At 40.7% G+C, this 15,929-nt stretch overlaps 1 protein-coding gene across 3 annotated transcripts in view; it reads left to right on the top strand.

The window, feature by feature from the left end:
* SLIT1 (slit guidance ligand 1) overlaps positions 1 to 15,929 on the top strand; it is a 153,811-nt gene that overhangs the window by 21,429 nt on the left and 116,453 nt on the right. For all 3 annotated transcript variants that reach the window (XM_039331113.1, XM_039331111.1, XM_039331112.1), the window contains exons 2-4: positions 6,164 to 6,235; positions 6,498 to 6,569; positions 11,443 to 11,514. In XM_039331113.1, coding sequence (XP_039187047.1) covers positions 6,164 to 6,235; positions 6,498 to 6,569; positions 11,443 to 11,514 — 216 coding nt within the window. The remainder of the gene's footprint in view (positions 1 to 6,163; positions 6,236 to 6,497; positions 6,570 to 11,442; positions 11,515 to 15,929) is intronic.

Raw genomic sequence — 15,929 nt, forward strand, 5'->3', positions numbered from 1 at the left:
GCACAATATTGTGGTGCTTCATCAGCCTCAACATCAGGGCAGGGGTGGGGGAGTGGCAGTCATCACTCGGAGGTCCCTGAGTCCTCTTGGGATTCCTGCCCCGGAGATTGTTGGGTGTGAGTCCCTCCTATTGAAGTTGGGTTCACGAGTTCAGTTGGGCTTGTTGCTGACGTACCTACCTCCCAGCTGTGTTGCAACAGCCCTGCCTGCGCTGCTGGAATCAGTAGCCGGGTTGGTGGTGGAGTTCCCCAGACTTATGGTACTGGGGGACTTTAACCTGCCATCACTCGGCGAACGCTCAGAGGCGGCACAAAAGTTCATGGCTTCCATGGCAACCATGGACCTGACCCAGATAATCCAGGATCCGACTCATAGAGGTGGTCACACGCTCGACCTTGTGTTTCTCTCAGGGCAATGGAGACATGATCTGGAATTAAGGGGAATAGAGATCTCTCCCTTGTCATGGACAGATCATTTCCTATTGAGGTTGGATTTCAGAGCATCACTCCCCCACCGCAGGGAGGTGGAGCCGACTAGGTGGTTCCACCCCAGGCGCCTAATGGACCCAGATCGGTTCCAGGAGGAGCTTGGGGAAATACCTGACTCCCTTGTCCACAACTCGGCCGGGTCCCTGGTCGCGGCCTGAATGAGGCAGCGTCTGGGGCCCTGGATCGAATTGCACCTCTGCGACCTCTCTGTGGTAGTGGTCCCCGGAGGGCGCCTTGGTTTACTGAGGAGCTCCGGGAGATGAAGCGCCACAAGAGACGTCTAGAGCGACGTTGGAGGGCCAGTAACTCTGAATCTGACCGATCACTATTAAGAGCCTATCTTAGGACTTATTTATTGGCGATAAGGGCGGCAAAGCGTGTTCACTTTTCCGCACTTATTGTGTCCGCAGAATCTCGCCCGGCCGCCTTGTTTAGGGTGACCCGCTCCCTTCTTAAAGTGGAGGAGGCGGAGGAACCCTTGCAGGGGAGAGCTGAGGAGTTTGTTCAGTTTCTTTCGGACAAAATTGCTCAGATTCAGAGGGACCTGGACTCCGACTGGGCAGTGCCAGCCGAGATGCCAGGGGCAGGTCTTAGTCATGTTATCTGGAGCGAGTTTGAGCCTGTGACCCCTGATGAAGTGGACAAGGCCATGAGGGCGATGAATGCCTCCACCTGTTTATTGGACCATGCCCCTCCTGGCTGGTTTCTGCCAGTAGGGAGGTGACACGAGGCTGGCTCCAGGCGATAATCAACGCCTCCTTGATGGAGGGGTCTTTCCCACAACCTTTGAAGGAAGCGGTGGTGAGGCCCCTCCTCAAGAAGCCTTCCCTGGACCCAGCTGTTTTGAAGAACTTTCGTCCTGTCTCCAACCTCCCCTTTGTGGGGAAGGTTGTAGAGAAGGTGGTGGTGTCCCAACTCTTGCTATCCTTGGATGAAACGAATTATCTGGACCCTTTTCAATCTGGTTTCAGGCCCAGCTACAGCACTGAGACTGCTTTGGTCGCACTGACCGATGACCTCTGGTGAGCCCGGGATAGGGGTCATTCCTCTATCTTGGTGCTTCTTGACCTCTCAGCGGCTTTCGATACCATCGACCATGGTATCCTTCTGCGTCGTCTCGGAGAGGTGGGGGTGGGCGGCACCGTATTGCGGTGGTTCTCCTCCTACCTCTCTGACAGGTCGCAGTCAGTGTTGGCGGGCGGACAGAGATCGACCCCTAGGCGCCTCGATTATGGGGTGCTTCAGGGCTCGGTCCTGTCCCCCCCTCCTTTTTAACATCTACATGAAACCGCTGGGTGAGATCATTCAGCGACACGGGGTGAGGTATCATCAGTATGCGGATGATACCCAATTGTATATCTCCATCCCGTGTCCTTTCAGTGAAGCAGTCAATGTGATGTGCCGGTGCCTGGAAGATGTGAGGGTCTGGATGGGGGTGAACAGGCTTAGACTCAACCCTGACAAGACCAAGTGGCTCTGGGTCTTGCCCCCCAAGGGTCATCCTGATGGTCCATCATCGGTCCTGGGGGGGATAAACTTACCTCTCTCAGTGCAGGCACGCAACTTGGGTGTCCTCCTGGACTCACAGCTAAATTTGGAACAACATCTATTGGCTGTGGCCAGGGGGACCTTTGCCCAGGTTCGCCTGGTGCACCAGTTGCGGCCTTATTTGGACCGGGAGGCTCTACTCACGGTTACTCATGCCCTTGTCACCTCAAGACTAGATTACTGTAATGTGCTCTACATGAGGCTACCCTTGAAGAGCGTTCGGAGGCTGCAGTTGGTTCAGAATGCAGCCGCGAGAGCGATTGTGGGTGCACCAAGGTACACCCACATGTCACCTATCCTCCGTGAGCTGCACTGGCTTTCTGTGGGTCTCCGGACGCAATTCAAGGTGTTGGTTATCACCTTTAAAGCCCTTCATGGCTTAGGACCAGGTTACTTACAGGACCGCATACTGCCGCATAGTTCCAGAGACCGGTGAGGTCCCACAGATTGGGCCTCCTTCAAGTCCCGTCAGCCAGACAATGTCGGCTGGCGGGCCTTCGGGGAAGGGCCTTTTCTGTGGTGGCTCCGACGTGGTGGAATCAACTTCCCCCCCGAGATTCGAACTACTCCCACCTTGCCGGCCTTCAAGAAAGCCATTAAAACTTTCCTGTTCCGGCAGGCCTGGGGTTGTTGTATGAATGCACTCATTTTTATTGTTATATTTGTTTTAATTTTTTACGCCGCCCTGAGTCCCTAGGGATTGGGCGGCACATAAATTTTATTCATAAATAAATAAATCAAAGCTCTGCTCTTTTAAGGGGGCGGGAGGGTCTTGATCACTCCATTATAACCAATATCTTGATTTTTTTACTCCCCTCTCCCCAGCTTTCCCCACTCCCAGTAGATGCCTCTGGTTAGGAGAGCAATTTTCTTTCATTTGTTCCACCCACCACTCAGGATGACTTCCTCTAGATAGGATAGTTGCTAGCACTTCATGAACCAGGAAAATCTTGGCAAATGCAGCCAATACTCAAAGCTGTCCATTTTAAAGTGCACAAGAGTATTATATAACAGAGTATTATATAACATGGAACAAGTTGTATGTCTGGTTGGAGACTAGAAATAATAGAGGAGAATAAATATGGAAAGGTCAAAAGTGAAAATATGTGTATAATAATGTATAATAATAGTAATATGAATTATTCTTAGTAAGAAGTAGAACATGAAGAAAGAAAAATGTAAATAAGAAATAACGGGGCTATAAGGACAAATATTCTAAAGAAGAATAAGGGGGAAAATGTAAATAATAGATTACCGTTACGCAATTGCTGTAAAAAAAAAGAAGTATATATTGTGTGTGTATGTGTGTTATGTTTTGCTTTGTTTTGTTTTGTCTTGTTGGTTAAAAATAAAAATTAAAAAAAAAAAGAAAACAGCAGGCAAAACATTCCCTCTTGGAGCTACAGGCTGGACTATCACTCCACTATCATGCTAAAAATCAGGAACACCACTGCATTTACTTGGCAGGGTCACTGAATTGATAATCAAGTGCTTTTCAGAGAGATGCACTCTAGTTACTATATTGAAATGAAAAAGCGATACATATATGTATGTATCAAGCCTTCACAATGGTTCCACTATATCAGGAATTTATCAATCTCCTTCTAACAAAGATTGCCCCGGGCAAAAGCCCGGGCCCAATTATTGTACTTCTGTAATTGAATATGTAAATTTCTGTGGGCACTGGCACATTTGAGTGATAGTGCTTTTGCTTCACACTGGTATCCAAGACAATAGCCCCATCTCCAAGATGGCCTCTAGATAACACAAGCAATATAAATGGCAATTTGCTGAGGAAGTCATTTGTTGAAGCTGACTGGGTTATACCCCAGAAAGCCCTTAAACACATCACGAGTCTGAGGTTGCGGCTGCTGCTGCTGCTTCTCTGTCTGATGAGTGCAGTTTGCCAACACCTGCTGAGGTGCATAAATGTTGAAACAGTGTTAGCAGCTGTGACAAACTCTTTCTAGCAGTTGTCTTTATTGAACTATGATGACTTTCTCTCAAAGGTCCTTGTCAATTCTCATTCTCTAGAGGTTCTGAACTTGTTGGCAGGGCTTAAATTTCTCTTCACAATATGCAGTAGAGAGAGAATCACTATTATTATGAATGTATCCAGCTGAGGATAAAATTACTTTGGCAGTTTTTCCTGTCTTACAATTTTATCCAGGGGCTTTGTGTCCATGTAGATTCTCAGTCATCCAGGTCATGGTTGTCTCAAAGGTGCTTTTTCAAGAGGCAACTGGTCTTTACTGATTTTCTTTGAAGACGTTTTGCTTCTCAATCAAGAAGCTTCTTCAGCTCTGACTGTGTGGTGGGGAATGGAAGGATTTATATTCCTTGCAGATAGCTGGTCTTTTGCATTCTTTTACAGAATTGTTGAGGCCACTTGGAAGTTTATCTGTGTCCTCAAGATCACCTGAGTGGTGCAAATGGATGTGGAGCCTTCTTGGAACTGCTGAAAGGACTGTGTTGTAGACTTGAGATAGATGATGCAGTATCCGTCCCCCTCTGTTGAAAGAAGGTTGTTCAATTTTGACATAAATGGCGTCTTTGACCCCTCTTTCAAACCTGTGGTACTCTCTGTCTAAAATGTGGACTTTGCTGTTTTCAAAAGAGTGGCCTCTGTCTTGCAGATAGACTGATGAATCTTGTCCTGATGGGTTTGTTCTCCTATGTTGTGCCATGCATTTATGTTTTGTTTCCCTGGTGTACAGATCTGCACATGTCTCACTGCACTGTACTGCATATACCAGGTTGCTCAGTTTGTGTCTATCCTTGAGGTGGACAAATTTCTGCCCTAGTGTGTTCTTGGATTTAACACATATGTTGTGTTGTTTAACACATATGTTGTGTTGGCTAAAGATCCTCCTGAGTTTTTCAGATATTCCTGCAACGTATGGAATGAAAACATTGCTTTGTTTATTGTTCTCTCCTTTCTATTACTAACTAATTGTCTTTAATTTGCTAATATCATTCATAGCAACTATAGTCCTATTTCTCAAAGAGTTAGGAGATATGATCCATTCCTAGTATTGTATCGATGTGAAGTAATATTTAGCAGGTGTGGTTTCCTATCACTGCTATGCGGGGTTGAGAGAAGTGCAGATTTGTTACTTGTTTGCAACTGAACTTTTAAAGGGTAGAAAAGCAATTGCTGCATTGTCACCCAATCTATGGGGGTTTAATTGATTTTGAAATCAGAAACTAAATCTTGTGCAAATTTCTGTTCATATCAGGATACAAAATCAGTTTGCATACATCCTTCAGGAATGCAAATAATAAGCAAGTATACAGCAATCTTCTTCAAACTTGTGCCTTCTTTAATCATGGGACTTCAGCTGTAATCATCAGCAAGTATTTCCAAAAGAGCTGAAATCCAACACATGTGGACAAGTGTCTGTTGGGAAAGACTGGTATAGACATTCTTTCCAATGGATTCACTCTATCATATTCCTCTTCATTGTCTTGTGACTGTTAATCCCAAATTCAAGCCTGTACAAAAGTGCCCATCACTCCTACATTCTGAATAGCACACCTAAATTTGCATATATTCAAAATATATTTTTGACTAATTTCAGCTCCATCTAATGCCTCTGATATATGCAGACCTAAATTCTTTGTTTTTCTGCCCTCCCTTAGTGAACTTTACAAATCCACTTTTTACTAATTTCTTAGTTATGATAATTTAAACCTGTACAGTGGTAGCAGTCTTAATAGAAGAGAAATTCTGAAAGGTGCTCTTTTTAAAAATCTCTTGATTATGAAATTCATTTCATTAGGGACTAATACAGAGTACTGACAGGCTAGAAAATGAGATAAACAATTTCATGAAGAAACAGAGGAGAGTAGACTGCTTCTAAAAATGTCATAGTCCAGGAAGAACCTTAAGTTTATGAACTAGCTCAATAAATAATCTATACAAAAGCTGGAATGACTTGCCTTATAGATGAACTGCTATATAATATTTTCCCCCAGCTTGGTGCCTCCAGTTTCTATAACTAACCTTCAACCTATTTGCAGCCAAAACATTTTGAGAACATCTGGTGGGGAGCTTCTGATGGGGAGTGTGGATCTGAGACATGCATATCTTTTCATTGCTGATGTTTCTTTCCTTCTTTTCACAGGGAACTGAATGGAAACAATATCACTCGGATCAGTAAACATGACTTTGCTGGGCTGAAGCAGCTGAGAGTTCTGTGAGTGATTTTCCCCAACAACATAATCATCTTGTTCCCTTCTCTGTCTCAGTATCACTCAAAGTTTAGGCCAGGTGTTCCCTTTAGTTGATGGTGGCCTTAGTTCCGTAAGAGGATTGGTCCTGCCTCAAGTAAGATGCATACTCCTATTCAAAGAAACAGGACTTCCACTTACTAGTTTAATAAGTGTGCCTTTGTCTTCCTGTTTTCCCTGTTTTTCCCTTTAGATGTTCAACTTCTGATTCTTGTGTCATTCTTATAGGCAGCTGATGGAAAACCAGATCAATGTGGTGGAACGAGGAGCGTTTGACGACATGAAAGAATTAGAGCGACTGTGAGTGTCTCAGAGCTCTGGATGTGCTATAAAAGCTGGTGGTGGGGAAAATGCCAGAGAACAAAAAAGAGATGCAATTTCCCAACAGATACCTCCATTTTTTCTTTTCTACTAAACCAATGGTGGCGAACCTATGGCACATGTGCCAGAGGCGGCACTCAGAGCCCTCTCTGTGGGCACGCGTGCCATGCCCTGAAGATGGCAATCGTCCCTCTTCAACCAGCCGCCCGCTAACTCACCGAGGTCCACGTGGCTGGATGCATCCCAGTACCCATGCGCTCACTGGCCTCTGTGTGAGGGGCCGATGGTGTCAGGCAGCAGCCACCCCAGCCCCTGCCTTGCCTTGCCCTGCGACAATGGCTCCCCTGCCCTGCCCTACCCTGCCTCGCCTTGCCTTGCCTCACCCCGCAGGATGAGCCTCCTGCCCCCTGCCCCACCTGCCAGAGACCCCCTGGATTTCCCCCAATCCTGCCCGGCCCCCACAGGTGTCCCTGCCCACGAGCAACATTGAGGTGATCATGCCCACCTTGGCCACACCCACCCAGTCTGTCATGAGCACCACAGCCACACCCACCCAGTGGGCCATGCCCACCTGGCACCCGGCGATAAGTGGGTTTTGGGTTGCAGTTTGGGCACTCAGTCTCTAAAAGGTTCGCCATCCCTGTACTAAAGCATGCATTTACAAGCATGAGTTAGGGGTCCCATTGGACTTCCTGATCCTTGATAGATTAGAAGTGGAATTAAGCAGATATAGGAAGAACACACCTTATGGTCAAAGGCAATCAATTCCATTACTTAGATCAAGAATAACTTCTCTTTGCCCCACCCTCCTGCTCATATGAGCAGATGGTGCAAGATCTATGTGTTTTTACACTCATCTTGAACAGCTTGGCTGGCATTTGTACCCAGATGTTCTCAATCTGTTTGCCATTCTTTTCAGGTCCAAAATAATTTTCAGTAAGAAGCATCCAATCAGGAACAATGCACAGACCTGTCTCAGCAACATCTGCATGTTTTCTTCACAGCAACTGTAAAAAACACTACTTAAAAAGTTGCTGCTGCTCTCCTGGTACCAACTCTGCCACCCTCAGAAAGCTAGAACAGTCCCAGTGCAATGTTGACTGATGTCCAATATCTTTAGAACCTGTCACTATTTATATTGGCAGTTCTTGTAATATAGATATGCCATATCTATATTACCATGGACAATGATAAAGTGCCATGGACAATGAAAAGTTTCTGTTTACTTCTGGATGGATTTTCTGTATCACTTCAGCCCTTTCCTTTATTTCTGTACTGTTCTACACTCCACCCCACCCCAATTATCCTCTAGAAAAAAAACCTGCCTCCATGGTACTATTCGAATGATGGCGAACCTATGGCATGCGTGCCAGAAGCGGCACCTAGAGCCCTCTTTGTGGGCACACCCGCCACTGCTGCCAGCATCTTGCGCAGCTGGAGTAGAGGTAGTAGAGCATGTCCCCAGGCGCTCGCTGGCCTCTGTGTGGGGGGGCTGATGGTGTCAGGCAGCAGTTGACCCTGCCTTGCCTTGCCTTGCCCTGCAGCAATGGCACCCCCTCCCTACTCCCTGCCTCACCATGAAGGAAAAGCCTCCTGCCCACTGCTCCACCCACCAGAGATCCTCTGGATCTTTCCCAATCCTGCCCAGCCCCCACAGGTGTCTCCCCCCACAAGCAACATTGAGGTGGCTACGCCCACCCCGGCCATGCCCACCCAGTCTGTCATGATCACCGCAGCCACACCCACCCAGGGGGCCATGCCACCCCGCTGCTCCCCCTGAGGACATCACAATGTTGATGCAGCCCTGGTACTTTGTGATAAATAAGTGGGTTTTGGGTTGCGGTTTGGGCACTCGGTCTCTAAAAGGTTCGCCATCACTGTACTATTCTATGACTCAGTACCTGACTTGCTCTTGCATCGTTAATATTCTCTGCTCTTCAGTCTTGATAATAGTCCAAAAATATATACTTAAAATACACATGCTTTGCAACCAGAGTAATAAAATTAAAACTATGCATGTACATAATCATGCTATGGTGTATATATTGAGTATTTCTATTTACAATATTTGGTCATTAACTTTTTCATCAGTTATTATCAGCTAAATCTGCAAACACATGCTGATGCTAACAGGAGTAATTTGTCAAAAAGTATGTCAAAAACAGAAAGCTATGAGACTCTGACATCATGGAACATGAGTAGAAAACCACGATGTATTGGAATTTGAATCTGAATCCAGCACTATTTTACGGCATAAAATATACACAGGATAAATATTACTAATTATACTTTTTTATATATATAAATTTTGATTTTTTAATACAGTTCAAAAGTACTTATTCAACAAACATGTTGTCTGAGTTTATCATTCATTAATACAAATCGAATTCCTAATCCCTTATTCTTTACCCCAGCCATTGATAAAATAAGTCCCAAGTTTGAAAAGATTCTGTTTCTTCTTTTTCTTTCAACCTCAGAGTAAGTCTGTCCATTTCCACACAATCTTCTAGTATTTTTTTAATTATTTCTTCCTCTGGTGGTATTTCTTCATTTTTCCAATATTGTGCGAATATGATTCTTGCTACTGTTGTCACATGTAAAATCAAGTGTATACTTTTTGTCAAGCTTTTCTGGCATTATACCTATTAAGAAAAGTTCAGGTTTAAAATCAACATGTTTTCCCAACATCTTTTCTAGCCAAGTATGTATTATCCAATATCTCTTTGCTTTAACACATGTTCACCATACATGGTAATAGGTACCTGACTTGTGATTACATTTCCAACATCTATCTGACATATTTTTAAACATTTTTGCTAGTCTTGCTGGTGGCAAGCGCTATCTGTAAAACACTTTATATACGTTTTCTTTGTAAGAGGTTGACATTGTCAATTTATAATGTCTTTCCCACAAGTTTTGCCATTTCTCTAAATCTATATTGTATCCAAAATTCTTTGCCCATGTTATCATTGTTCCTTTTACTTGTTCCTTTTCCATTTTCAAATTCAATAAAAAGTTATACATTTTCTTAATTAGTTCCTCATCAGAGGTTAATAATATCTGATCAAACAAGGTCTGTTCTTTATAAAATCCATACAATTTAACATCTTTATTATATCTCATTTGCATTTGTAAATATGCCCACCATGATAGATCAATACCCTGATTTTCCATCTCTTGTTTAGATTTTAAATTCCCTTCAGAGTTTAAAATATCTTTATATGTCCATATTTTCTCAAGACTGACTAAATTTGGATGTACAAATGCTTCCATTGTTGAAAGCCATCCTGGAATTTTCAAGTATATTTTACATTTTATTTTTTCCCATGTTAGTAATAATGCATTTCTAATATAGTGGTTTTGAAAATATTTATGAATTTTATTTTTCCCATACCATAGGAAAGCGTGCCAACTGAGTTGTAGGTCATGTCCCTCCAAATACAACAACCTTTTATTTCTAAGAGTTATTCATTCTTTTACCCATGTTAGTACTGATGCTTGATAATATAAAACCCATTCTGGCAAGCCAAAACCTCCATTTTCCTTAGCTTCTTGTAACATTTTCAGTTTAATTCTAGCTTTCTTTCCTTGCCAAATAAAATTTAAAATTAGACAATTTAAGTCTTCAAAGAATTTTTTTCCAGTTTTATAAGTATCATTTGAAATAAAAACAATATTTTTGGTAATATATTCATTTTCACTGTAGCAATTCTTACTAAGATCAACAATTGCAAGTTTTTCTATTTTTCTAAGTCAAGTTTTATTTGATTCAGTAATTTTATATAGTTATCTTCTTTTATCATTGAACATCTTGCTGTCAGGTATATTCTCAAGTATTTAACCTTTGTGAGTATTTATAGTTCTATTTCTTCTGACTTTTTTGTTTATCTGTAAGATTTTTAACTATCAATTTAGTTTTTTCTCTGTTTATCTTATGTCTTGCTATCTCTCCAAATTGTTCTATCTTTTCTAATAATTTAGGAATCATCTTTAAAGGTTTCTCTAGGATGAATACCAAGTCATTTGCAAATGCTTACAATTTATAAGTTTCACCTTTTATTTCTTGTCCTTTAATTTCTGGGTCTTGTCTAATATTTCTATTCAAAACTTCCAAAGTTAAAATAAATAACAATGGAGATAGTGGGCATTCTTGTCTTGTGCCTACTAATTATTCTTAAGAAGGCTTTGAAGCTTTTTTGCAAATATAATAGGATTTTCACATAGCATCACTGATGGGTGGGGATGGGGATGTCCAAAGAAGCAAGACAGCAGATGCAATTTCACAATTCAAACCTTGCCCCTTTTGTAGAACTTGGATTGTAAGACTGCGTTCACCAACTGGCCTATGTAGGCTCTGCCACTGGTGTCTAATTTAGAGATGCTATGGAACCAGTGCTTAGATTATCAGCGGAAAAGGAAAATCTTGGCATCTGTAATGGCTATTTCCCCATATAATTGGAGTATTTAGTGGAAATCACTAGCTTTGATGGCATGAGATACATTGACGGTTATATTGTGTCACTGGTAAAATAGGATATTTTATTGTAGATATTTTACAGGGTTTGTGTTTGTACTCCTTGCCTAATGTTCATATTTTATTGCACATATCTGCGTCCATTTGCACAGAGAGATTGATAAATATGGACTAGGAAAATTATTTTTTAAGATCAGGGAAGTATTATTCCATTCTAGCCATAACATTTTGAAGATATCTTGCAGAAAACTGACCAAAAAATTGAATTGCAACTTGTAGTCAGTAGTATATCATCCCTGGGTTGAGGAAGACCACCTGCATCTAAATGTATCTATGAATGCTTATGATGACTTCTTTTTCCACTCTCCATTTCTCTAGACGGCTAAATAGGAACCAGCTACACACTTTGCCAGAGCTCCTCTTTCAGAATAACCAAGCATTGTCACGGCTGTAAGTAATGTACTGCATTTTTTTCATAGCTTGTTGTGTAATATTTTGCAACTCGTTCTCCTGAAAAATGATGGTGAATTGGTGCTGCCATTCATTCAGGCATTTAAGCTGCTGGGTGTCAGTACCATGACTCAGATGAATTGTGCAGACAAGTACACTAACGCAGCGTGAATCCTTGGATGTGATTGTGTTTTGTAGTTGTTGAATAAGTTTGTCCAGTCCCTACCTATAGATGTTGTACTACCTTAATATCATAGATACCAGTTCAATATGAATCAATGTTTTTGCTTCCCTGGACTCCTAAGATCCTTCTATGTTTTAAGGAAGTCAAAGACCATTTACTATATTGTCTATATATCAAAGCTTATGCACTATATATGCTAATGTGAACATACTACAGTTCATATATAAATACTGGTACTATGTGCTGAATTTTACCAAATGATATTTTAGGATAATAGCTGAGATATGAAAGTTGATTGGTAATCAGCTACTCATTGTCCCAATTGTTCAGTTGGCTGTATTTCTACAGGAATTTTTGAAGCAGTTTTAACTTCTGGTTGGTCAGCAAATTAGGCATTAATTAAGTATGAAAATTGGGACAGGTAGAGCAGTAGCTACAAAGGAGCTCCATTGCATATCCATATCCAGATACTCAAGTACTGAAAATACAAAGGAAAGAGTAATTTCACATGCTGCACAGATGTACCTGGGTTGAAAGGATATTACAATTATGCCTCTTGCTAAACTGATATTGATACATTTTAGTAGCATAGTATTTGTATACATGTATGACTCTTTGTGTACATTACTGTGAAGTATTTTCCAAAATGTTTCAGATGAGGAATTCATGAATGAGAATTGGATTTCTGACTTTCAGGATTAAATGCTAATTTAAATATTTCATGTTTCTCATTAAGCAGATATGTAATTTTTTGTTTCAATTTTTAATTGTCAGGGGCTAGAAAAGAGAAAAAGTGGATCATACTTTTTTTTAAAAGTAACTGTAAATAGATTAAAGGCAAAATGTACAAATGTAAAAAAAAAAAATACCTATACATTTGTATCTCAAATGGTTGTCCTAAAATGTTTAAACTTTAATTTGTTGGTAAAGCATCTTTATCATTATTATGTTTCTGTGTAGCTTTTCTAAATGCAAATGTACCAATAAGTTATATAATATATTTGCTTCTATGATTGTTAACTATTAGCAAAACATAACATCATGCAAGGGGGGAGCACCTGCTGAGGCTCATTATCACATATCAGAAGGATGTGAAAAGAGCTTCTGGCAAAGCTTTTAAATCAGAAAATCCACTTATATAATTAGTGAGTGCATCCTCTCCAGTTACTGAAGGCAAGAGCAGAAGTAGAAATATTAGGTAGTATTGAGCCAAAGTGGAAGCAAAAAGATGACATCGGCTACACATAAGCTTTGGATTTTTCAGAATTTCAAGAATGGCTGACTACAGTGGCTATGTTTGTATGCACTAATCTATTGGGGTACATGACTTATCTGGGGACACACCAGCAAATCATCACTGGATCTCAGCTGGATTTTTTTTTAACCTGTTAGTGAAAAACTGAAAATTCCACAGTGTTCTCGTTGTGTTCTGAAGCATCACAGAGAGACTGCAGGGTGCTTTAGTTTCCCAGTCCTTTTTGGCTCACATTTTTGTTGGACTGACATCTTTATCAAGGAACTCAATGAACTTTTTATACTCCTTTCCTTACAACAATTTAGTGGGGTACTGGTCTGTACTGGGAGAAATGGACTGGTTGAAAATGAGCTCCTATGCATCTGAGGGCAGAGGATCAACAATAAACCCACCAGAGATGGTGTCCTTAGAAAAGTCCTAGTCTTCAGGGTTGCTTTTGTCTCACAACTGAATGGAGGCAGCCAGAAGGCAGAAGTATGTCAAGTAAACTAAGATCACCAAAGGTAGGCTGCAAAATCTGGCTCACCATAGAAAATAGGTATGGAGAGTCACTTTACCATTATATTATGGTTGTCCATATTTTTACAGGCCACATATGTTAGCCCAAATTTAACTCCAAACAATTTTGTGTCCAGCTTGAGCTAAAATCCTGTTACATTGTTGACTAGGTTTTCACATTTGTGAACTAAATCAGCACATCATTTGAATCCAGCTGATAAATGATTTCATTTTTTTCTGTTTGCTTTCTCCCTTCTCATTCCATCATTTCTTCTGTGCTATGTTTTTCTTTTCAAATTTTTCCACAACATATACTTGAATAAAGAGTATTCTTTGTACCTTGGGATGGAATAGGAGTTTTTAATAAGTAAAATTGATACTTTAAATTATTTGTAACTTTCCCAATTACACGTGTGTGTATGTATGTATGTTTAGGCCATATTTAGGACTTCTCAGGGGAAAAGGTTATTGAAATCAGAACTGACTATTGATAAATTTTATTTTTATTACATTTTTATTGTCTGAAAATGTTTATAAAAAATTGAATATCAGAGTTGTTTACATAGCATGTATGGTGCCAGAGTGCCCATAAATATTTTCCTTACATTTTTAAAAACGTAATTATTAAAAAAGAAGAAAAATGGAAGACAGATATTTTATAAGTGCATAGTATTTAGTTCTGATATTACCTCTGATGCTCATAATGGTAATAGAGACATTCTTAGGAATCTAAGTGTGGTCATCTTTCCAGCAAAAAAGAAAAACTTGGGCTGAGATAATAGAAGTCATATTGAGTAGGAGGAGTAGAAGGAATAATAGGACTCAACCTGACTAGTTTGTCTTCTAAAAATGTTTATGACTGGGCTTGTCCATCCTGGATCCTGGTGATATTTTCGTGAGACCGTAGCCATGACAGGATCTCACAATTCCAAATATGTATATAGCCTACCGCCCCCTCCAATTGTTTTGGGAATTATGAACTAATGCCACTTAAAATATATTAGGGACTTGTTTTGTGCCTTGCATACCTGAATGGTACAGTTCTACACACTCTGAATATGTGACAAGTTATCTACTAGTGTCTATTCAGAGCTAAGGGAGATAAATTGATAGTTCAGCATAATATGGTAATTTTATTGTTTATCTACAGAAGCCAGATTTTAGTAGTCTATAGCGGAAGGAGGCAGAAAGCCCTGTTTTCTTTATCATGCATTTTTGGATAGTTTAATAATGAAGGAATCCAGCAGCCTCAACCAGTGGGTGGCATTCTCCTTCTGAGGAAGGGCAGGGCTGAAGAAAGAAAGCCAAGCTATCAAGGAGAGATTTGCTTGCCCCCCTCCCCCAATTTTCTCTACCTTTTAAGAACCACCAAATTGATTCCTATGGAATGCCAATTTGGCCTGGTAATAGGGGCTCCAAGTCTCAGGGACAGCTGGGGAATGGGAGGGGGAGATGTGCAATCCGTTTCCCATTGCAGTCCAGGACTTGCTTCTCATCTAGATGGAAGATCTTAAGAATGAGTATGAAAGGAAGTACCAAGGAGATGGTTTCCTCTGTTTTGTAAGGAATAATATAAAAGGACAAGAGCAAGGGTAGGTCTGTGCTAGCTCTCTAAAAAGCTTGGTTTCTGAGGCAGCCGTTGCCAAGGTAGCTGATTACTTGATTTGGCTCACTGCCATTGGCCAATGACTTTCCTCCTCCAAGTTTTTAGACAGTTGCCCACTGTTGTTGGACAGTATCCCTCTCATAAATAAAGCCATAGCCATTTCTAGATTTATGAGGGGATCAGTACATGTACATGTTGTGAATGGATTAAGCCTTTCCACACATAACTATGTGTCCAAATCCTCCACTCTGTTCTAGCTGGATCTAGCTGACTTTCATCTTTTTTTTCGTGTTAGAATACATCTTTCAAACTAGATTACATGTTACATTATCCTTCATGTTTCTAAACTTCATTGTGTCTTCAAGGATTTCTGGAGAATACAAATTGTAAATCAAAGCTACATAGGATTGTATTCTATTTAAGAGGATTTTTCTGTCTTCTGTTTATTGTAATGGTGCATATGTTTGCTCTGAACCTAAAGCTTATGGGAATGCAAATGGCTATATGAGTTAAGGACCTGCATGCATTATTTCTGGTGGTGCAATGTATTTTTAAATGTTATGGAATTTTACATATCTTAAATTTTTTCTCAATGCATTGAAGTATTTTGTTTGTTTATAGGTTACATACATAAAGGACAAGTATTTATAATAAGACACAGTACATAAAAACCATTGAAATTTACAGTTATACTACAGCAATAAATAATAAAATTGGCTATCATGCTGAATGTCAGTGGCTCCATGCTGCTCATTTTCAAAATGAAATGGGTAACCTATAAGCAAACAAAATACTTCAATGTCCCCCCTAGTCCTTCTTTTCATTAAACTAGACATATCTAATTCCAGCAATCGTTCTTTATGTTTTAGCCT

This window comes from Crotalus tigris, unplaced genomic scaffold, assembly GCF_016545835.1.
Source record: "Crotalus tigris isolate CLP2741 ecotype Arizona unplaced genomic scaffold, ASM1654583v1 scf7180000024434.1680833, whole genome shotgun sequence".
Taxonomy (NCBI): domain Eukaryota; kingdom Metazoa; phylum Chordata; class Lepidosauria; order Squamata; family Viperidae; genus Crotalus; species Crotalus tigris.